This window comes from Mobula hypostoma, chromosome 24 (assembly GCF_963921235.1).
Source record: "Mobula hypostoma chromosome 24, sMobHyp1.1, whole genome shotgun sequence".
In the NCBI taxonomy this organism is placed as follows: domain Eukaryota; kingdom Metazoa; phylum Chordata; class Chondrichthyes; order Myliobatiformes; family Myliobatidae; genus Mobula; species Mobula hypostoma.
This window is the reverse complement of record NC_086120.1, coordinates 17,790,237-17,812,986: the sequence shown is the minus strand read 5'-3', so window position 1 is coordinate 17,812,986 and position 22,750 is coordinate 17,790,237. Positions and strand designations below refer to the sequence as shown.

At 41.7% G+C, this 22,750-nt stretch overlaps 2 protein-coding genes across 12 annotated transcripts in view; one reads left to right on the top strand and one right to left on the bottom strand.

Moving 5' to 3' along the window:
* LOC134337340 (caytaxin-like) overlaps positions 1-13,796 on the top strand; it is a 60,229-nt gene extending 46,433 nt beyond the window's left edge. For 3 of the 4 annotated variants that reach the window (XM_063032261.1, XM_063032262.1, XM_063032263.1), the window contains 4 exons: positions 1,928-1,963; positions 5,594-5,629; positions 6,449-6,484; positions 11,199-13,796. In XM_063032261.1, the coding sequence (XP_062888331.1) occupies positions 1,928-1,963; positions 5,594-5,629; positions 6,449-6,482 (106 nt within the window). In that variant the 3' untranslated portion in view covers positions 6,483-6,484; positions 11,199-13,796. Of the gene's footprint in view, positions 1-1,927; positions 1,964-5,593; positions 5,630-6,448; positions 6,485-8,738; positions 8,776-11,198 lie in introns of all 4 variants that reach the window. The other variant, XM_063032264.1, reaches the window with a different exon arrangement.
* The window catches only part of LOC134337338 (beta-1,3-galactosyl-O-glycosyl-glycoprotein beta-1,6-N-acetylglucosaminyltransferase-like), a 117,727-nt gene that overhangs the window by 12,042 nt on the left and 82,935 nt on the right, over positions 1-22,750 (bottom strand). For 6 of the 8 annotated variants that reach the window (XM_063032257.1, XM_063032256.1, XM_063032255.1 and 3 more), the window contains one exon: positions 19,417-22,126. The exons of the other annotated variants lie outside the window; for them this stretch is intronic. In XM_063032257.1, coding sequence (XP_062888327.1) covers positions 20,698-21,981 — 1,284 coding nt within the window. In that variant the 5' untranslated portion in view covers positions 21,982-22,126 and the 3' untranslated portion in view covers positions 19,417-20,697. Of the gene's footprint in view, positions 1-19,416; positions 22,127-22,750 lie in introns of those variants that run through there. 8 annotated transcript variants of the gene reach the window in all.

Sequence of the window (22,750 nt, the reverse complement as noted above, 5' to 3'; positions counted from 1 at the left end):
TATCTCTAATTGGACCTACCTTCACTCCTGTCATCCTTTTTTTCTTCACATAATTGAAGAATGCCTTGGGGTTTTCCTTTACCCTGCTTGCCAAGGCCTTCTCATGCCCCCTTCTTGCTCTCCTCAGCCCCTTCTTAAGCTCCTTTCTTGCCACCCTACATTCCTCAATAGACCCATCTAATCCTTGCTTCCTAATTCTCATGTATGCTACCTTCTTCCATCTGACTAGATTTTCCATCTCACTTGTCACCCATGGTGCCTTCACCCTACCACTCTTTATCTTCCTCACCAGAACAAATTTATCCCTAACATCCTGCAAGAGATCTCTAAACATCGACCACATGTTCATAAAAACATCATCCCAATTCACACCTGCAAGTTCTAGCCTTATAGCCTCATAATTTGCCCTTCCCCAATTAAAAATTTTCCTGTCCTCTCTGATTCTATCCTTTTCCATGATAATGCTAAAGGCCAGGGAGCGTTGGTCACTGTCCCCCAGTTTTTCTAGAGAGAGCCACAAACTGTACACCCACTGTGAAACTACGACTCAGCAAAGGTCAATGTGTTCAGAAGAAGAGGGAAAGATGACTGGATGAGACTGAAACTTTGGCCTGGTATACAGGTTTGGTATATGGATTAACATGGGATCCTGTAGCAAAGTGGTGTATTATTGAATTTATGATCAGGAAAAGGGCTTTCACCAGAACCACACAGGATTTGACCTCAGCTTTAAATACACTGGTATCTCACTTAGTGCTCAGTCCCAGGAGAGAGTGTGGTAATTAAATCAGCACTAATAAAAGGTTAACACACACAAAATGGTGGAGGCACTTAGCAGATCATGGAAATGAATAAACAGTCTACGTTTTGGGCTGAAACCCTTCTTTAGGACTGGTAAGGAAGGGGAGGACACTAGAATAAAAAGCAAAGCACACGAAACAACACTGGAGGAACTCAGCAGGTCAGACAGCATCTATGGGACGGAGTAAACAGTTGATGTTTCGATTTACTAGAATAAAAAGGTGGTGTGAGGGGAAGAAGTATTAGCTAGAAAGTGATAGAGGAAGGTGGGAAAGGTGAAGGGTTGGAGAAGGAGGAAGCTGGTGGGAGAGGAGTGTAGACCATGCAAGAAAGGGAAGAAGGAGGGACATCATGGGGAGGCGATAGGCAGGTGAGGATAAGAGGTAAAAGGCCAGAGTGGAGAATAGAAGAGGGAAGAGGAAGGGAAATAATTTTACCAGAAGGAGAAATCAATCTCATGCCATCAGGTTGGAGGCTACCTAGACGGAATAGGAGATGTTGTTCCTCCATCCTGTGCGTAGCCTCTATGGCAAAAGAGGAGGCCATAGACGACATGTCAGAACAGGAATGGGGATGGGAACTAAAATTGTTGGCCACTGGGAAATTCTGCTTTTGGCAGACAGTTGCTGCCTGACCTGCTAGTTTCCTCCAGCATTTTCTGTGTGTTACTCTGGATGTCGAGTATCTGCAGAATCTCTTGTGTTTATAATAAAGGTTTATGTAACGTAAAGGTTGCTGGGAATTTGGCATGGATCTAGTGTAAAGTGTTATGTACAGAGACTGCTTGCGGGAGTTGATACTGTGTGAGCAGTCAGTGGTGCAGCCATTCAGTACTGAGACGTTGGGCTCGGGGCTGCAGCCTACTGGCACTGTGATTGTGGGCCTTTACGAGGGTCTGGCAGGGCTCTCCCACCTTGACAGACTACCCAGATCTTGCTATCTCTCTCATCATCACCTGTTGGATGTGATGGAAACTGCCACTTCCCTCTCTCTCAGTTTGGCTGCACAAAGAGAGCACTAGTGTTTGCAAGGTTTTTGTTCCAAGTCTAAATACTTGTGAAGTGATTTGGTAAATTTCACTGATCTGATGAAATAATGGATAAATCCCAGTTTTTCTAACTTTCAGATTTGAAGAAGAAAGAATCAAGGCTAAAAAACCCAGGTAAATAATTACTCTGCTTCTTTCATTTCCTTATTGTGGTTTTTGTATTAGTTTTTATTAATGGCTGGTATGATTGTTTCACAGTAAAACCTTACATTACAACATCTGTAGATTTTGGTTGTGCCAGATTAGCAGATTTTTGAGATTACAGTTCAAGATGCCCAGACATTTTCATTTCACTTTTCTTTTACACATTATGCAGTGGTATAATAAATTTGTTAGTGAACCTGGCGAGTGTAAATGGAGTGGGAGATAGAACTACACATAAAATGCTGGAGGAACTTAGCAGGCCAGGCAGCATCTATGGAAAAGAGTAAACAATCGACATTTCGAGCCGAGACCCTTCATCAGGACAAGAAGTTGACTGTTTACTCTTTTCTATAGATGCTGTTTGTCCTGCTGAGTTCTTTCAGCTTTTTGTGTGTATTGTTTTGATTTCTAGCATCTGCAGATTTTCTGTTGTGCAGGAAATAGAACTGGTGAGTTTCAGATTGTAAAGAGCAGTTATTATGTTTTTACTGACCAAAACAAGCTGAAACATAGCATAATTACAGACCCAACTCCAACCACTAGACTACCATGTTCCAAGATATTTCCAACCCTCATCATGGCTCAAACTACAGTATTGTGCAAAAGTCTTAGTCACAGGTAGGTAGTCTTAGGTAGGGTGCCTAAGACTTTTGCACGGTACTGTAGTAATTTTATGCACTGCATTGTACTGCTGCTAAAAAAAAACTTAATGACACATGTGAGTGATGATAAACCTGATTCTGATTAGGGTCTCTATTGTAGATTGAAGGTGTGAAGGGGGCAGGGAGAGGGGAATCATGTTTGGGAAAAGGAAAAGGGAAAGGGAGATGGGAGCAAAGCACCAGAGAGACATTCTGTAGTGATCAATAAACCAACTGTTTGGAGTCAAATGACCTTGCCTGGTGTTTCAAGGCTGGGTATATCTACACCTAGGGCACCCCTTCCCTCAGCACTCTGCCACCTGTCCCACACCCTTCCCGCGGCACTCCACCCTCACCATTTCCAATATCCTTTACTCCCGCCAGATTTACAAACTCGCTCTCTGCTCCACATTGACAAATACAGTACCGAATAGATGTTTTAGGCACCCTAGCTATGTATATATGACTAAGACTTTTTCCACAGTGCTGTACGCACCTGGCCCAGACTTCGACCCCCTAGCTCACACCCTGGACCTGGCATTGTTACCATCAGGACAGAGGTGCAGAAGCCTGAAGGCACACACTCAGTGATTCAGGAACAGCTTCTTCCCCTCTGCCACCCGATTTCTGAATGGATATTGAACCCATGAACAGTACCACACTACTCCTTTATTTTTATTTATGCACTATAAATAATCAGATGGCAGATTATCAGAGTTTTACTGTGCTTCCACTGATGATGTGTTGGTACATTGCATTAAAAAAGTTTTGATAATGGAATGCTTGCCCTTTAATGAATCAGAACTCTTTCTAATTTACTTTGCTCTTTGCCATACTGTAACTTGCACTAAATTCTTCTCTCCCCAAGCTATTAGCTCATAAATGCTTTCTCTGTTTTCTGATATAGTTCGCAGTTCTTAGGCAGTTTCAACTTTGTTAACCAGCTCAGAGTAGAAACACACATTTCTTTTTCAGTTTTTTTCCCCCTTCCTGTCCTGACTGCAGCTTGGAGACAGATTCTAGACATTTGTGCTTTTCCAGGTGCCTTACCTGTGGCCACATTGTACTCAGCCAGATTGGCAGATTATTGCAACGTTGAGGGGATGTACCAGTACTGGGCCACAGCTGGATCCTATCTCTCATGTAATGCCCAGACTGTAACATAGGTCACTGAGTCACCAGCAATTCAGGCAAAAGGTGCGATCATGTTGAATATCAGGCTTCTATCCACAAGTTCAGAATCAGGTTTAATATCACCAGCATACAGTGTGAAATCTGTTAACTTTGTGTCAGCAGTACAATGTAATATAATGATACTATAAAAAAACAGAATTACAGTAAAAAATATATCCTTCCTTCCTTCCTTGCGCCCTTAACTCCTGGTGGAGTCGTCGGGGCGCCCTCATGACAAGCTTTGCACCAGTCTGTTCCATCTGTCCGGTTGTGTGCCAGAGCCTGGGTCACCGCAAATGTTTTCCCTGTCCATTCTTTAATGTTGTCTATCCATCTTTTCCTCTGCCTACCTCTCCTTCTTTTCCCCTCCACAGTTCCTTGTAGAATGGTCTTTGCAAGGCCACTGGATCTTGTTACGTTGCTGTACCATCTCAGCTTTCTTTTCTTCACCATTGTGAGAAGGTCTTCAAGGGGGCCAATGTGGTGCTGGATGGTCTTACGGACCTGCTCGTTTGTGATGTGGTCCAAGTATGAGATGCCCAAGATGTTGCGATAGCATCTCATTTCCAATGCTTGTATCTTCCTCTGTAGCTCTGCTGTGAGGGTCCATGTCTCACATGCGTACAGGAAGATGGAGAATACCAATGCATGCAGGAGTCTGATCTTGTACTTCGTGGTGATGTTGCTGTCCCTCCATATTGTCTTGAGTTTGGATAGTGCAGTCATTGTCTGTGCGGTTCTTGCCAGGACTTCTGGTCTTGATCCTTCATCACTGATGATTACCCCCAGGTATTTGAACTGCTGCACTGTCTCAAATTTTTGACCGTGGACTGAGATGTCTGTTGTGATGGCACCGTTGGTACTTGCCATGAGCTTGGTTTTCTCGGCACTTATTTCCTTTCCAAACTTTGTGGAGGCTCTGTCAAGATGGCTGACCAGCTTGGCCAGTTCATCCTGTTTTCCTGCAAGTCCATCAATGTCGTCAGCAAATCTTAGGTTTGTAATGTTCCTCCCTTTGATGCTGACTGTGCCCACATGATCTTCAAGGGCAACACCCATGATTCGTTCCAGGAAGACGTTGAGGAGAGTGGGAGAGAGGAGGCAGCCCTGATGGACTCCCACAGAGGTATGGATCCACTCCCTGATGGCGCCCTGAGCGAGCACTGCACTGGTTGCCTTGGAGTAAAGCTGATGGATTGTATGATTGTATAAAAAAATATAAAATAGTTAAATAAATAGTGCAAAAATAAAAATAAAACAGTAATAAGGTAGTGTTCATGGGTTCAAAGTCTATTCAGAAATTGGATGGCAGAGGGGAAGAAGTTGTTCCTGAATCACCGAGTATGTGCCTTCAGGCTTCTGCACCTCCTTCCTGATAGTAACAATAAGAATAGGGCGTATCCTAGCTGGTGGGGTCCTTAATAATGATGCCTTTTTGAAGTACCACTCCTTGAAAATGTCTCGGATAATATAGAGGCTAGTGCCCGTGATGAAGCTGACTGATTTTGCAGCTCTCTGCAGCTTATCCTGTGTAGTAGCCCCCTATCTGCCATACCAAACAGTGATGCACTCAGCTAAAATGGTGTCCATGGTATACCTGTCGAAATTTGCAAGTGTTTTAGGTGGAAGAATGAATTTTAGTAATTTCCTGGAGCAGAACACGGCTGGGAGTTGGGGTGAAAAGAATGTAAAGGTTGCTGATGTAGTAGATTAAGTGGCATTACCCTGTCATCAAGGCAGCATTTCCTTTCATTAATGGAATCCTTATGTATTTTCTATTTTAAAGGACAGAAGATGATGAAAACACAGCTGAGAAAAACAGGTGATACAGTAATTTTGAAAGTACAGTTTTATAGAATTTTTACTGTTTGTGAGGAAAGAACAAACCACTTTAAGTTTAATTTGAGAGGAGCTAGGTGTGGTGCTAATCTAAAGGTTCAAGATCAAGATTGCTTAATGTCATTTTCAGTGCGCAAGCATAAAGGAGAACGAAATAATTGTTGCCCTGGATCCGATGCAGCACAAAAAAAACCATAAGATAAAAAAAACACACTAAATTTAAATACATAAGATAGCTTATATACATAGATTGATTATTTGTTAGGCACAGGAGTGTAGTGTCTGTACATAATGTGACTGACAGGAAATGATGGTTTCAGGTGGGGAGGGATGGATTAGTGGGTAGAGGTGTTGATCAGTCTTACTGCTTGGAGAAGTAACTGGTTTTGAGTCTGGTGATCCTGGCATGGATGCTACATAACTTCCTTCCTGATGTGAGAGGGACAAACAGACCATGACCAGAGTGATGTTTCTGATCTGTCATGATGTCTCTGGCCCTTTTCTGGCAGCTTTCTCTATATATCCCATCGATGGCAGGTAGGCTGGTGCTGTTGACGCATTGGGCAGTTTTGACTACACGTTGTCGAGCCTTCCTGTCCGCCGCAGTGCAGTGTCCGTACCAGGCAGTGATGCAACTTGTCAGGATGCTCTCTACTGCACATCTGTAGAACAACTTGAATATGGCCAGAGAACGTTTAAATATTCACAAAGGAAATCATGTCTGAAGGAAGTAGGTTAGATTTTACATGGCATTTCTGTAGCTTGGTTATGTAGAAACTAATAAGATTTTCTTTTGTCTCAGATCTGGAACTGCAGTGGAAGAACAGCAGGAGTGAAGGTCTGTACTTAGTGGTACTAAGAGTGAGCCATTGATCAAATGGCTTCTTTCTGTGCTAGTCCAGCATAAAATTGAATGAAGTGTAATTCAAATTGCTGCAGCTTGTATATGCTTGCTGTAATTCTACTCCTGATTTCACCACTGCCACCAATTTGACCTTCCATTTAGTAACCTCCATTAACCCATGCTGTATTTAATCTGTTTTCCAAAGGTCCTGCTTACCCTTTTCCTCATTGTCACTGATTTTGATTGTCCATCTGACCACTGGCACCTTGGATTAAAAAGTACTTTCAAGTCCACCTGCAATCTTTCTGCATCTTATCTGTGCAATTCTCCAGTCCTCTCGCTCTACTATTGTAAATCCTATCTATCGCCACCACCGCTCCACAGTAGCAGATCATTCAGGAACTTTTATCCTCTGAAATTCCTAATTAACCCCCTCTGCCTCACCTCTTGACTAACCCTTTAATAATCTTTGCAAAGCCATTTATTCGATCAGGCTTAATGTCACCTCACTTGACTCTCTCCATTCCTTCATGTATTTCTATTTTTAATTCCTCCATGTTCATTCAAGGATATCTTAGAAACTGTTTTAAATGCATGTTTCTTCAGCAGGCTTTAGATTTTACCTTAATTTAAGTAAATTTAATGTTCTGTAAAGTTTACTCTCATAAGGCATTCTTTCATCAATCACTTTAATTCTCAATTATTATAAGATCTGAATGTGATAGTATCTTGCTGAGCTAATGAAGCAGTGATATGTACAAATTCCCAAAGCAACAGCTAAAGAAATAGTATCATGTTAAATAAACATGGTATTAGATTAGATTAGATTCAATTTTATTGTCATTGTGCCGAATACAGATTCAAAGCCAATGAAATGCAGTTGGCATCTAACCAGAAATGCAAAGAATAGTGTTATTTACAAAATAACTGCAAATAAAAAGTAAATGCTACAGCACACAAATATATGAGTACTGAGACAGTACAATATGGGTGCAATCCTGCTTAGCGCTGTGATGTGAGGTTCAGCAGTGTCACAGCCTCAGGGAAGAAGCTCTTCCTGTGCCTGCTGGTGTGGGAACGGAGGCTCCTGTAGTGCCTACCGGATGGGAGGAGAGTAAAAAGTCCATGGTTAGGGTGAGATGCATCCTTGGTAATACTTTTCGCCCTGCCCAGGCAGCATTTATGGTAGATGTTCTCAATGGTGGGCAATTGGATGCCGATAATCTACTGGGCAGTTTTCACCACACGCTGGAGTGCTTTGTGGTTTGATACAGGACAATTGCCATACCACACTGAGATGCAGTTGGTGAGTATTCTCTCAATGGTACAGCGGTAAAAGTCCGTCAGTATCCTGGGACAGAGGTGATGTTCCGCAGGAAATAAAGGCGCTGTTGCGTCTTTTTAATCAGGATGGAGGAGTTCAGGGACCAGGTGAGATCCTCGGAAATGTGGACACCAAGGAATTTGAAGCTTGATACATGCTCCACTACAGCTCCGTTGATGTAGACAGGGACATGAGTGTGGCTCCTAGCATGCCTGAAGTCCACAATGATCTCCTTGGTCTTCTGGGTGTTAAGGGCCGGGTTGTTGTCGGCACACCACGCAGCCAGGTGCTGGACCTCATCCCTGTACGCCGTCTCATCATCCCCTCTGATCAGGCCAACTACCGTGGTGTTGTCTGTGAACTTGATTATGGAGTTAGAACCATGTACAGGAACACAGTCATAGATGAAAAGGGAGTACAGAAGAGGGCATAAAATGCAGTTATTAGTAAGAGACCTTGAGAATACCAGATTATAAAATTCTATCTGTTTCTCTAATATCATTTCAGGAATGCAACTTGGAGCTCTTACTGTAGTCAGACTCCACCCCTATAGCAATATGTTTGACTCCTAACATGTCCTGAAATTGGTTAGCAAATTACTTGTTTGAATCAAACCAGCTGCTCTAATAGGGATTACCTTCAGGAATCTAGCATCTCCACTGTCACTGTCAAGAAAATGACTCACCACCATCTTTCTGAGAAGAAATGAGCAATAAATCTGAATTGATTTTAAGCATTCAAACAAGTTCTCATTCAATCTGAGAACTTACTGAAGACTCTCAGCAAGTCTGGCAGCATTTGTTAAGAGATGAACAGTTAATATAACACATTGGTACCTTTGGCACGGGTTTTGTTAAAAGAGCTTTGACCTAAATTTACCAAATTACTAAAGGTTAATACTGTTTCTCTCTCCTCTCTCCACAGATGCTGCCTGAGCTGCTAACTATTTCCAGCATTTGAGGTTTTCTTTTTCTGCAGTACTTTGCTTTTGTTAATGAGAAAAAAATAATTATTGGCAGTATTAAAGGATTTTGACAGTGTTGTGATTTCAGCAGTGGATAGTTTATCACCTGTCTGTGCTCACTCACTAATATTTAAAGCTGCACTGCTCTTGGCTTTGGCAAATGGATAGTTCTACAGTCATAGAGAGAGATACAGTGTAGAAACAGGTCCTTTGGCCCACCAAGTCCACACCTACAACTAAGCACCCATTTCTATTGATCAGTTCTCAACTCATTCTCCTTGAAATTGTTATCAACACAATTCCCCCTCTCCCCCATCTTCATCCCCAATCAAGCTAGATCCTACCATTTCAAGATCAAGATTAGCTTTATTTGTCACACGTACGTCGAAACTGACAGCGGAACTCATCATTTAGCATCGACGACCAACACAGTCCGAGGATTGTGCTGGGGGCAGCCCACAAGACCCGTTATGCTTCCAGCACCATCATATCATGCTCACAAATCACTAACGTTAACCATTTGTCTTTGGAATGTGGGAAGAAATTGGAGCACCCAGAGGAAACCCACAGGATCACAGGGAGAATATACAAGCTCCTTACAGACAGCGCCGGAAATCGAAGCACAATCAATGATCGACAGCACTGTAAAGCTATTTCATTAACCCACCCCATTTATACACACAATATATAGTTCACTAGGGCAAATTACAGTGGGCAACCCACTCACACATTTTTGGAATATGGGAGGAAACTGGAACAAATCTACTGTTGTAGATCTGTATTTTGTCACTCTTCATGCCCCACAACCCAGATATTCCGTTGTTTCTCTGAAATATGTTTGTGTTTGACAGACATCTGAGGTCTAAAAAGGAGAGGACAATTTCTCAATAATCATCTCAAACAAACCAGACAGCTGGTTCCATTCCTCCTGCCTCCTGTACTTTCTCCAGCAACAGCTAACCTGTGTTCACCTAAACAGAGGTACTTCATAAATGCCTTTCATGAATACTGTATCCAAAAATCAGACCTTCCCTGGAAAGGTGCAGATGAAGAATATAGGTCATACCCTGTATCTTTCTCTCTCCCACATATAAGACTATCAGACATAGGAGTGTATTTAGGCCATTTGGCCCATCAACTCTGCTCTGCCATTCCATTATGGCTGATTTATTATCCCTCTCAACCCCATTCTCCAACCTTCTTCCCTTAACGCCCTCATCCTCCACCACTCCAAGAAAAAAAGGCCAAGTTCACTCAACCTATTCTCACAAGGCATGCTCCCCAATCCAGGCAACATCCTTGTAGATCTCCTCTGCACCCTTTCTATGGATCTCCTCTGCACCCTTCCTCCCTGTAGTGAGGCGACCAGAACTGAGCACAGTACTCCAAGTGGGGTCTGACCAGTGTCCTATATAGCTGCGACATTACCTCTCAGCTCCTAAACTCAATCCCACGATTGATGAAGGTCAATGCACCATATGCTTTCTTAACCACAGAGTCAACCTGCGCAGCTGCTTTGAATGTCCTATGGACTCAGACCCCAAGATCCCTCTGAACCATCTCACTACCAGTAGTCTTACCATTAATACTATATTCTGCCATCATATTTGACCTACCAAAATGAACCACCTCACACTTATCTGGGTTGAACTCCATCTGCCACTTCTCAGCCCAATTTTACATCGTATCGATGTCCTGCTGTAACCTCTGATAGCCCTCCACACTATCCACAGCACCCCCAACCTTTGTGTCATCAGCAAATTTACTAACTCATCCCTCCACTTCCTCATCCAGATCATTTATAAAAATCACAAAGAGTAGGGGACCCAGAACAGATCCCTGAGGCACACCACTGGTCACTGACCTTCCTGCAGAATATGACCATCTACAACCACTCTTTGCCTTCTGTGGGCAAGCCAGTCTGGATCCACAAAGCAATGTCCCCTTGGATCCCATGCTGCCTTACCTTCTCAATAAGCCTGGCATGGGGTACCTTATCAAATGCCTTGCAGAAATTCATACACACTACATCTACTGCTCTACCTTCATCAATGTGTTTAGTCACATCCTCAAAAAAAGTAGTCATACTTTATGTGTGAACTAAGACAGACACCTCAACCAGAATATTTTCCAGATGTTTTTACAGTTGGCCCAGTACATTTACCCAACATCAGAGATCTTTGCAAAGTGATATCGTGTAGAAATAGTCAATGCCCTCGCTAGTTTAGGAGTCACACAATAAGATAGTTGAATTTGAGTGGGTGGGTGCAAGGTGGAAGGTAATTCAAAATAGTCAGTTGGTTCCTTTCATTCAGATCTTTTTTGCCTGTGGTGCTGTGGAATCTGAAGCATGAATTTAATAATGGTTATTGAAATATTCATTTTGATGATAAAAATATCTAATTATCTTTCTGTTCTAGGAAAGTTAACCCTGGCATCATTGACTGGAATTCTAAGAAAAATGGATGAAGCTCTTGATGAGACAGTTGTTTTGAAAGCTATGACACAGTCACAGGTTATGAAATACTGATTTTCACTCTCTGTCACTGACTCCAGGATATGGGCAGCAGATACTGGGCCAGAAATCTTTTTTTTGTCATTAATCAGGTGATCCAAACAGTACATGGGGCTTCGTGGCTCAAAGTGTCAAATGAAAAATGTGTAGGTTAAGGTTAATTCTTTTTCCACAAGATTTCATTTTAAATAAGTCATTCAGTATCTTCATTTTTGCCAACCTCCCCATAATCCCCTGAAACACTGTTTGTTGCTGGGCTGTTAGCTCCTAAGGCACCAGTCACTCAGGAACTGCAGCCATTTTTCACACATCATCTTAAATGGCAAACTTCAGCATGACCTTCTCCTGAAGGTATCTCAACACCCGAATATCTGAAACTCATACTTTATGACAGCTTCAGGATAAAATCCACCACTGATTGAAGGCTCCACGTATATTCTTAATCCACTTACCTTTTATTAAAAGGAGAGATTCCCACTTCAGTTGACCTCAAGGATCACTGCTGTGGAAAAGTTATTGGTCCATTTTGGGTTGGAATTTAGCCAGATAGGCATTGTTTCACAACAATTCACCCATGACTATATGAGAATAGTTTTGATACATTCATCAGCATCATCACCCGATTACTAATATATTGACAAGACTATGATTACCAAGCTGGATAATTTTAGGATTCTGGTGATGGGAAAAGATTAAACAGTAATGAAAATTAAATGACCCCTGCTAACCAGGTTGGTGCTATTTAATGTGATCAAGATATTTTCAAATTCATCCAGGAAGGTCTCGTGAAGTATTTGCTTCTTTGGGATAATGAGGAAGGCTGTGGATTCACTCCCCGATTTGTTGAGTTAGCTGATCTCAGTCATGGTGACTGCCTTGGTGTGCTACAGTTGACAGCTGTGTTGCTCTGGAGCAGAGTGGCATGAGGGAGAATACCTGGTAAAATGGTCAAGAACAACTGTGACGCCCTCAGTGACCGGGTAACCTGCCATGACTTGAGGTCAGCGCTCACAAATGAAGAAGGGGCAGGAAGAATAATTGTGGAGAGTATGGGGACGGCAATAGAAATGCTGTTTTACTGGATCGGTTACGCTGAGAGTGAAAGGCAGATCGAGTGGAGCATAACTCACTATGGAGGCAAAGAATGAGGCCTGGTTGACAATCAAAAAGTTTAAAAATAGCTGTTGGATGAGTCAGTTCTTGAAAGTATTTTTTTTTTGTGAATCTAATTGTAATTGTCCTTCATGGTTAACACATGTACAGGTTTAAACTGTTTTTGTTACGTTCCTTCATTGCTAAAGTTTTCACACAGACAGGTTACATTCTAGCTCTCGAATAAATGCTTACTCCCGAACAGCAGTGTGAACAGCTTCCTGTGTAATCACCAGCTGCAGCAATGGTGTGTTTGTTCTGGATTGTATCATCTCAAACATGACACCTTGATGATCTTTTGCCTATTGTCTGTTTCAGGATTTATAGAAAACTTGATCGAGAAATCTCTTGATATTCTTTTTGGATACACAGATTCTTCATTTTAAGTCATGGCCATTTCCACATGCAATACTAGGGAATAGAGTGATTTTCCCCAAATGGTCATGTTCTAGTTATGAGAAATGGATAGCTCTATTGACTCTCTAAGTTCTTGAATTCCATTAAGGACTTTGAGACCCACATTTTAGTAGCATCTGGGACATTTTCATACTGAACACAACTGAATCTTAGATCTGATGCTACATCCCAGACTTTGAATCGAGATCCAATGTTAGAAGCAGTATCGAAACGACAACTTATAGACCAAATTCGGAGTTCTCCTATGTATGACTTTGTAGGATGGTAGAAATAATTTGAGGAACTGCTGTGTGATGTTCATATTAGGCAACAGAGTTAAAATTCCGAATAAGGTCAAAAGTGAATGTGCTAAAGGCTCCCCCCCTCCGCCCACCCCATACAAATCCACCTCATAGCCATCAGGCAACTTCATATTCTGATTTGAAATTTATACTAAAACTCTCTACTTAGGCAAAACAACATCAAATTTATAACTTTGAAAATTTAAATGGAAGGTCTAGAACTACACCCACTGAATAATCTTAGCTAATCTGAATGTTAAATCCCTTTGCTCTGTGGATTAGATACAATCAAGTTGACAAAACCTGAAAAACTCACTCTTTGGCTATTACATTACCTACATTTTGTCTACATGATGTGAGACTGAATAAAATTGTTTGTTACATCAATGTGCCATTGGATTCTATACTGAGACCATCACCAACTACCCACTTCCATCTTTTTAATATCACTCCATCTCAATATATCTATTGTTAAATCCTTAAGTTTTTGTAACCTCAAGGCCTAGTTATTACAGTGTTCCCTTGGCAATCCTCACTTTTATATTCCATAAACTCTTAGCTCCATAAAAACACTGCTACCTACAGTGTCTATAAAAAGTATTAACCCCACTTGGAAGTGTTCATGTTTTATTGGTTTACAACATTGAATCACAGTGGATTTAATTTAGCTTGTTTGACACTGATAAACAGAAAAAGACTTTGTAATCAAAGTGAAAGCAGATCTCTACAAAGTGAGATAAATTAATTACAAATATAAAACAAAGAATAATTGATTCCATAAGTATCCACCCCTTTCAAATCAGTATTAAGTAGATCCACCTTCGGCAGTAATTACAACCTTGAATCTATGTGGACAGGTCTCTATCTGCTTTGTACATTTGGACACTGCAATCTTTCTCCATTCTTCTTTACAAAACTGCTCAAGCTCTATCAGATTGCATGGGCATCATGAGTGAACAGCCCTTTTCAAGTCTAGCCACAAATTCTCAATTGGATTGAGGTCTGGACTCTGACTTGGCCACTCCAGGACATTAACTTTGTTGTTTTTAACCCATTCCTATATAGCTTTGGCTTTATGCTTGGGGTCATTTTCATGCCGGAAAAGAAACCTTCTCACAAGTCGCAGTTCTCTTGCAGACCACATCAAGTTTTCCTTCAGGATTTCCCTGTATTTTGCTCATTCATTTTAGCCTCTACCTTCACAAGCCTTCCAGGGCCTGCTGCAGTGAAGCATCCCTACAGCATGATTAGCAACCACCATTCTTCATGGTAGGGATGGTGTGTTTTTGATGATGTGCAGTGTTTGGCTTACACCAAAAAGAGTGTTTAGTTTGATGGTCAAAAAACTCATTTTGGTTTCTTCAGACCATAGAACCTTCTGCCAGATGATTTCAGAGTCTCCCACATGCATTCTGGCAAACTCTAGCTGAGATGTCATGTTTTTTTTTCCCCAACAGTTGTTTTCCCCTTGCCGCTCTCCCATAAAGTTGGGATTGGTGAAGCACCCAGGCAACAATTGTTGTATGCACAGTCTCTCCCATCTCAGCCACTGAAACTTGTAACTCCTCCAGAGTTGTCATGTGTCTCTTGGTAGCTTCCCTCACTAGTCCCCTTCTTGCACGGCCACTTGGTTTTTGAGGACGGCCTGCTCTAGGCAGATTTACAGCTGTGCCATATTCTTTCCATTTCTTGAGGATTGACTTAACTGTACTCCAAGAGATATTCAGTGACTTGGAAATTTTCTTGTATCCATCTCCTGGCTTGTGCTTTTCAATAACCTTTTTGCAGAATTGCTTGGAGTGTTGTTTTGGCTTCATGGTGTAACTTTTCCCAGGATACTGATTCACCAGCAGTTAGTCCTTCCAGATACAGGTGTGTTTTTACTACAATCAATTAAAATACCTGACTGCACACAGTGATCTTCATTTAACTAATTCTGTGACTTCTAAAACCAAGTGGGTGCACCAGTGATGATTTGGTGTGTCATATTAAAGGGATGAATACTTATGCAAACAATTATTTTGTGTTTAATATTTGTATTTAATTTAGATCGCTCTGTTGAGATCTGTTTTCAGTTTGACATGAAAGAGTCTTTTTTGTTGATCAGTGTCAAAAAAGCCAAATTAAATCCACTGTGATTCAATATTGTAAAACGATAAAACATGAAAACTTCTGGGGGGTGGGGAGAGGGGAAAATACTTTTTACAGGCACTGTATATCCCATCAACACACATCAAAGTTGCTGGTGAACGTAGCAGGTCAGGCAGCATCTGTAGGAAGAGGTGCAGTCGACGTTTCAGGCCAAGACCCTTCGTCAGGACTAACTTACAGATGCTGCCTGACCTGCTGCGTTCACCAGCAACTTTGATGTGTGTTGCTTGAATTTCCAGCATCTGCAGAATTCCTGTTGTTTCTGTATATCCCATCTTGCTTTTTAACCTATTTTCATTGTTTTTTGCTGACCCTGTTTGTTCCTCATCTGGCAACACATCAATGCTAAAGTTTTTATTCTTCTTTCAAATCCCTTCATGGGTTTTTATCTATTCCTCTGAGAACTTTGTACTCCTCCAATTTTGAATTCTGACTTCTTGTACATTCCAAATTTTAACTTCTGTACCCAGGGCAACTGCGCCTTAAACTGCTTCCACCCCTTAAACTCTGGAGCTCCTTTCCAATTCTCAAGGCTACAACTAGGTGGGTATAGTTCAAGACTGCCTGACCGTATTGTCAAAATAATTACTTTTTCAGTCAAAATATAAAATAAAATAAACTTGATATTGTCTTGGCCAGTCAGCAGAGTTTCGGCACAAGTTTCAAACCTGTCTTCTCCTTTTGGAGATCTCATGTGGCTCATTATCACTTTTTCACAAAACACTTGTGGAGAATCTTCTTCTTCTATTTCCAGCAGATTAGATGCATCTAGGCATATTACTGCCCTCCGCAGAATGCATAATTAATTATAGAATTTCAAGAAACTCAAATTCTCGAATATAAACTAGTCGCACGTATAAACTGAATAATAAACTTTTCAATCAGATGGTGGTTCTCTTGGTGGCCAAACAAGGATTTAATAGAAAAACAAAATACACTTAAGTCAGACAGCCTCTTGAACAATATGCTTCTTTCAATTTTATATCAATTACAACTCAGCAAAATATGCTGAATTGTCTCTGGACTACCTCAGTCACATAATCCAGTAGGATGTTTTCATAGAACCATAGGACATTACAGCACAGAAAACAGGCCATTCGGCCTTTCTAGTCTGTGCCAAAACATTATTCCGCTAGTCCCATTGACCTGCACCAGTCCATAACCCTCCAGACTTCTTCTATTCATGTATCTATCCAATTTGTTCTTAAAACTTAAGAGTGAGCCCACATTTACCATGTCAGATGGCAGCTCGTTCCACACACCCACCACTCGCTGAGTGAAGAAGTTCCCCCTAATTTTCCCCCTAATCCTTTCCCCTTTCACCCTAAAGCCATGTCCTCTCGTATTTATCTCTCCTAACCTAAATGGAAAGCGCCTATTCACATTTACTCTGTCTATACCCCTCATAATTTTGTAAACCTGTATCAAATCTCCCCTCATTCTTCTACGCTTCAAGGAATAAAGTCCTAACCTATTCAATCTTTCCCTGTAATTCAACTCCTGAAGACCCGGCAACATCCTAGTAAATCTTCTCTGCACTCTTTCAATCTTACTGATATCCTTCCTATAGTTAGGTGACCAGAACTGTACACAATACTCTAAATTTGGCCTCACCAATGTCTTATACAACCTCCCCATAACATCCCAACTCCTATACTCAATACTTTGATTTATGAATGCCGGGTTGCCAAAAGCCTTCTTTACAACCCTGTCTACCTGTGACACCACTTTCAGGGAATTATGTATCTGAATTCCCAGATCCCATTATCTTTAAATAATAGTTAAATAATGCCCCAACCTAAGTCTTACTTGTTACATACACCTGTTAGGGTGCATTCTCCAGTTACCTTATAAGGTAACCGTAGCCTTCAGCCAGGAGCAGATGTCATCAGGTGGTTCCCAACCTTCACAGAGTGTTTTGACCCTTAACCACGACACTCTCCAGTTGGTGGGCTGGCAGTGGTGGCCAAATCACTGCCCATCTGCTCCTGGCTTCCAGCTTCCCTCCTCTAGCCTACTCCAAATCCAACAAGAGGCTCGTTCTGCCTCTTCCCCCAACCTACAAGCTGCTTGTTTGCTGCTCCTTTCGTCCAGGCTCAGATCTGACAACAACCGCCATGCTGATCTGGCTGGGAAACCTCTGCAGCCGATCTCCACAGGGAACAACCATGCCTGCCATCCCTTGTCTTTACACTCCTGCACTAAGGGCTGGTACTTCAAGGCCTTTCTCTCATGGGCCTCTTCCCATCCCTCCTCCCATGACACAGTCAGCTCAACCAGAATTATTTTCTTATCTTCAGTTGACCACAGTACAATATCTGGGTGTAGTCTTGTTAATTTCACCACATCTCTACGATTTAAAAAGTAACAGTCTGAGACCTTTTTAACCAGTGGGTGACTAGCAAAGAAAGGCCTTCCCTTTAATTCAGTTTTCCAATCTTCCTGCCACTTCTTCTCTATACCTTTTTTTATCCTACTTCTCAATTCTGCTCTGCCTAGGGGTACTCTAATTTCTACTTGCCTGCTCTGTAAGGAAGACTTTGCAATACATCTACAATTTCATGTTTCTCCACCCCAGCATGCCCAGGTATCCATGTAAATCTGACTTCACAACCCATCTTCCCTACTCTAAACAACACTAAGAGAATCTCAATAACTATGTCAGGGCGAGCTTTTGATTTATTCCCTTTTATAGCCTCTAAGGCAGCAGCAGAATCCGAACAGATGATAACCCTGTATGGTCGAGAGTCTTCTGTATACCATAAGGCCCAGAGGATTGCTAATAATTCTGTTGCAAAGACAGAAACACCATCTGAAACCCGGTGACCAATCATAACTCCAAGTTGAGACACGTACATTACGTCTGTTGTATGCTCTTCAATGTGTGGGCACATGGCCAAGGGGTTAAGGCATTCAACTAGCGACCTGAAGGTCGTGAGTTCGAGCCCCAGCCGAGGCGTGTTGTGTCCTTGAGCAAGGCACTTAACCACACAGCGCTCTGCGACGACACCGGTGCCCAGCTGTATCGGCCCTTGCCCTTCCCTTGGACAACATCAGTGTTGTGGAGAGGGAAGACTTGCAGCATGGGCAACTGCCAGTCTTCCATAAAACCTTGGCCAGGCCAGCGCCCTGGAGAGCGAAGACTTCCAGGCGCAGATCCATGGTCTTGCAAGACTAACGGAACTTTATTTATTCTCTTCAATGTATAATTAAAATTCCAATCAATTTAGTCTTTCTAGAGACCTATATAAATACCTACACCACAGGAGAGAATCCAGGACTCGAGGGAATCCTTAAGGTGGGCTCATCACTTCATCAGCCTTGAGTTCTAGCATTCCCCTGGGTACCTTGGGTGAATTACTGACTGATTCAAGGTGAGTGACATTGAGGACGTTTAACCAATTTTTGCAGACATCCCACCCTGCAAAAACTGATTTCAGGGAGGTAGCACCATCAATTTGCGGGAGACTTCCGGGAGAGGTGGGATGTCTGCAATAGAGTAGCTCCTTAGCAGCCGGCCAGCGAGTTTAAATAATGTTAGCTATGCTAATGAATGAATGACACCTGTTAAACTCACCTCAACACGTCTTTACAGTCTTAACCCACCATGGGCAATAGAAAAGTCACTGTTGCAAACAGTGCAGCGAGCAACACTGTCATTATTTTTGACCCTATTAGGCAGGGGTACACTTTAGTGTAGTCTGGGGTGACGTACGTTTTATATTTTCTTTTTTTTTTGGAACACTCTGCCATGGTGCGCTCTCGCTCGTGCTCTCGTGGTAGCTCACGCACTCTCTCACGCTCTCGCTCTCTCGCGCTCTCGCTTGCTTGCTCTCTTGCTCTCTCACTTGCATTCTCTCGCTCGCTCGCTCTCAAAAAAATTGATTTCCGTGATATTGTATATAATTTGCGGGCATCAGGGAGCCACTATTAATATGCGGGAGACTCCCAGAACTTCCGGGAGAGGTGGGATGTCTGTTTTTGTCTCATGTAATGACTACTCCTTGTTCTCAATTGTTAAATAAATAAAGAGTTGGCACAGCTTCTGTGTAATTGCTGCTGAGATGATGCTTTGCTTCTGACAAAATTCATCGTGTCCATGTTCATTTGTGGTTTAGTTCCAAATAACACCCAAAAGAAACTGATGCATAACTTTAATAATCAAAACTAGATTATAAGAAGAGTTTTGTATATGTTCACAGTTATGTCACCAGCATTCATCAGTATCTGTAGAAACTACTGAATGAACACATTAACCATTTCTTTCCGATTATTGAAACAATATTTCTTTATTAATGTTCAAATCATTGTTAACAGCACTGATCACTAACAGATTAAATTAATTACCAAAGTAACATTGATTGCAACACAGTTCCTGTAACGTTTCCTCCGAAGTAGATACTTATTAATTAAAATACCAGTCAATTTAGTCTTTCTACATAAAGGACTCATATTTTCTGTTTCCACTTGCAATGCTTTTGTGCTATTCCTTATGCTTCCTTTTTGATATTTATTTCTCCTTCTCTGATATTTTCAGATATTGATACAGTTCGTGAAATACCTTTATTCCTTTTACATTCCATTTGGCGTTTGCTTGTCCCACTGATAGAAACCCAGAACAGTGCTGAAGCAATATCAAGGATGGTACCTCCATCAAATCCCTGGTCAGCAAAGATACAGAAGTTGTATTAAGTCTGTGTTAAGTCCAGAGTTCTGTAGTGCCCAGTCACATGAGATGAGTCATTGAGTTTTGTTGGAACTGTGTAGGAAGCCAAAGGTCCAGGGGTCAAAATGAGAACAGGATGAAATTATTGCAGCTGCTGACATTTCTAGATTGAGTGAAGGGTGTTTGCGTCTGGACTGTGTGACGTAATACAGGTTCACAATTTAAAATGCACTGTTCCAGTATCCTGTAGTAACTACATGGCTACATAACAATCCCACTTTGCAAGGAGTTTAGTTTGTAAGTTATTTTGTAGATCCGGTTTGAAGGTACTTCCTGGGCTTAAAAGTAATAAAAACTCCAAGTGGTGTCACTAGCAAGTGGCACATTACTGCAGGCAGTGGAGCAGCAACTACACAGATCCAGCATTTCAAGTTCAATCCTGACTTCTGGCACTATTTGTGTGGGATTTGTATGTTCTCCCTATGACCGGCTGTGTTTTCTGATCGCTCCGATTTTCTATCACATCCAAAGACATGGTGGTCAATGGGTTAATTGACCACTGTAAGTTGCACCTAGTGTAGAGTGGAGCGGTAGCGTCTGGGGCTGGGTGAGTTGATCGGAATCAGGGAGGATGTAATAAAGCTAGCGTAGTAATAGTGTAAAGGGCCACTTGATGGTTGGCGTGGCGTGGTGATTGAAGGGCCTGTTTCCCTGCCCTTTGACTCCATGACAAAACTTTATGGGGTACAGCCCAGCAGAGTTCTCTGTCGAATATGCTGCTCCAGGCAATCGAGGGCTATAGGATCCATATCAACATCAAATTTATTTGCAAACAGATGATGTTGTTGAAGTAGCCAGCTGAGGTCGCCCACTCCATAAATACAGACTGACCTTCGATGGGAACCAGTGCACCATGGGTAGGGCTTCCCTTGCCTCACATCGCCTTCAAAATATTTCCACTTCACCAACCTGGCTACTGACCTCATGTCACTTACATCATACTTGGGATGTGAGGGCTCAGAACCAGGGACACCAGGCATCCTCTGCAGAGTGGCCCAGATGAACTCATCAGGACTATATGTATCTTTTGACCATTCCATTAATTGCTTTGCCTTTGGGTCTTTGAAGATGTGTTCAACAAATGCTCTACTAACCACCATGTAGGCACTACCTGAGAATATAGTGGTGAAAGGTGATTGCTTGAGCTTATTTGTCTTTAATATTTTGCCATTGATCACCTCAAAATGATACTTCCAGCGCATCTGCTTCTTCACTGAAGTTACTTCAGACTCTAAACTATTCCTTCCTTTCAACACCTGTAATTGGTGGACAATCTCTGAATTGGTTTTGATGGGAAAATCCATGCCACACAAGTTGATGAAATACCTCCAGGTCAGATGTCTCGCCAGCAGTTCCTCCATGCAGTTCAGGTCTGCCTGAACTCTGGACCAAGAGCCATAAACAATATTCTCCAATCTCTTCACAATAAAAACGTTTGGGAAACAGGATGCAATGCTGCGGATCGCAGTTTTGAAGTTAGTGGATGATTTGTCATCGATATGCACACAGTAAATATTCTGTGGTGCGAAGATTGTTCTCAATAATCTTTCAAACTGGTCAGCTTTCTCATGAGTGACTATGGAGTAGGCAATTGGAAATAGTTTCTCATTTTCACTGAGAGGAAGTGTGATGTACTTCCTGTTTCTTATGAAATTTTCACAATTGTATTTGACGTTAGTAAAATAAGAGTCATTGTGCCTTATAGCGTTATACCGTGCCTTTAAAAATTGGCTTCTCTTGAATGCATTTCCGTCCCCTTGCAAAAGCGCAGTACAGTTCACATCATAAGGTAGTTCTGTGGAGACTTCCAACTTTTTATCACAAGCACCGATAGTAGGAGGGCGGCTATCATTAAGCATAAGGCCCTCTCTGATAAAGATCTTCAGTAATAAACAGGTGGCACAACTCAGGGCAAGGGTTAAACAGAAACGGTGTAGACATCGTTTACGTTTCCATATCATGATGGAATGGACAATAAGCTTCAAACATCTGAGTGGCAAATGGATGACTTTGATTGATGTTTCAATGTCCTTCTCATTGCCAGTTGAATTAAATGAAGTATATCACAGATAATGTTCCTGGTTTTAATTCTTTATTTGTGCAAAGCTGAAATAAAGGACAATATCTTACAATTATATTGATGCTGACAATTGCTTAGATATTAAAGATTAGATAGAAGCAACTTTCCTGTAATTTTGGAGTTTGCCCACTCTCCCTGTGACCAGCTAAATGGTCTGGTTTATCCTCATGATAGTTAGTACATTAATTGGCTACTATAAGTTACCCTTAGAGTAGGTGAATGTCAGTAGAATCAGACTGGAGGTGGTGGGGTGGGAGGAGGAAGCTGATGGGAATTTAAGAGGAAAGAAGATTGAGAAACTGTTGTAGAAAGGTGCTTTCTGTGGACTGCCAGCACATACACAGTAGGCCAAGGGACTGTTTCCATGCTATTCAACTTTGAGATCTGTTAAATTCAAATATTCTTATGTGATGTTGATAACTGTTGCATCTTGCAAACTGAAAGTCAAAAGAAAAGTTTTGCTAAGATGTCCCACCTATAGTTAAGCTACTTTGTAAGATTGATAAGATCTGTGTAGATTTTAGGATAACTATAAGGGTTTACAAGTGCAAAAAAACCCAAATGAAATGGTTAAGAAATAACTAACTTGCAAATTTCAAGTAATATTCAAGTAATTTTGCACATTTTAAACCTCTCCAAAAGTGAGGCGC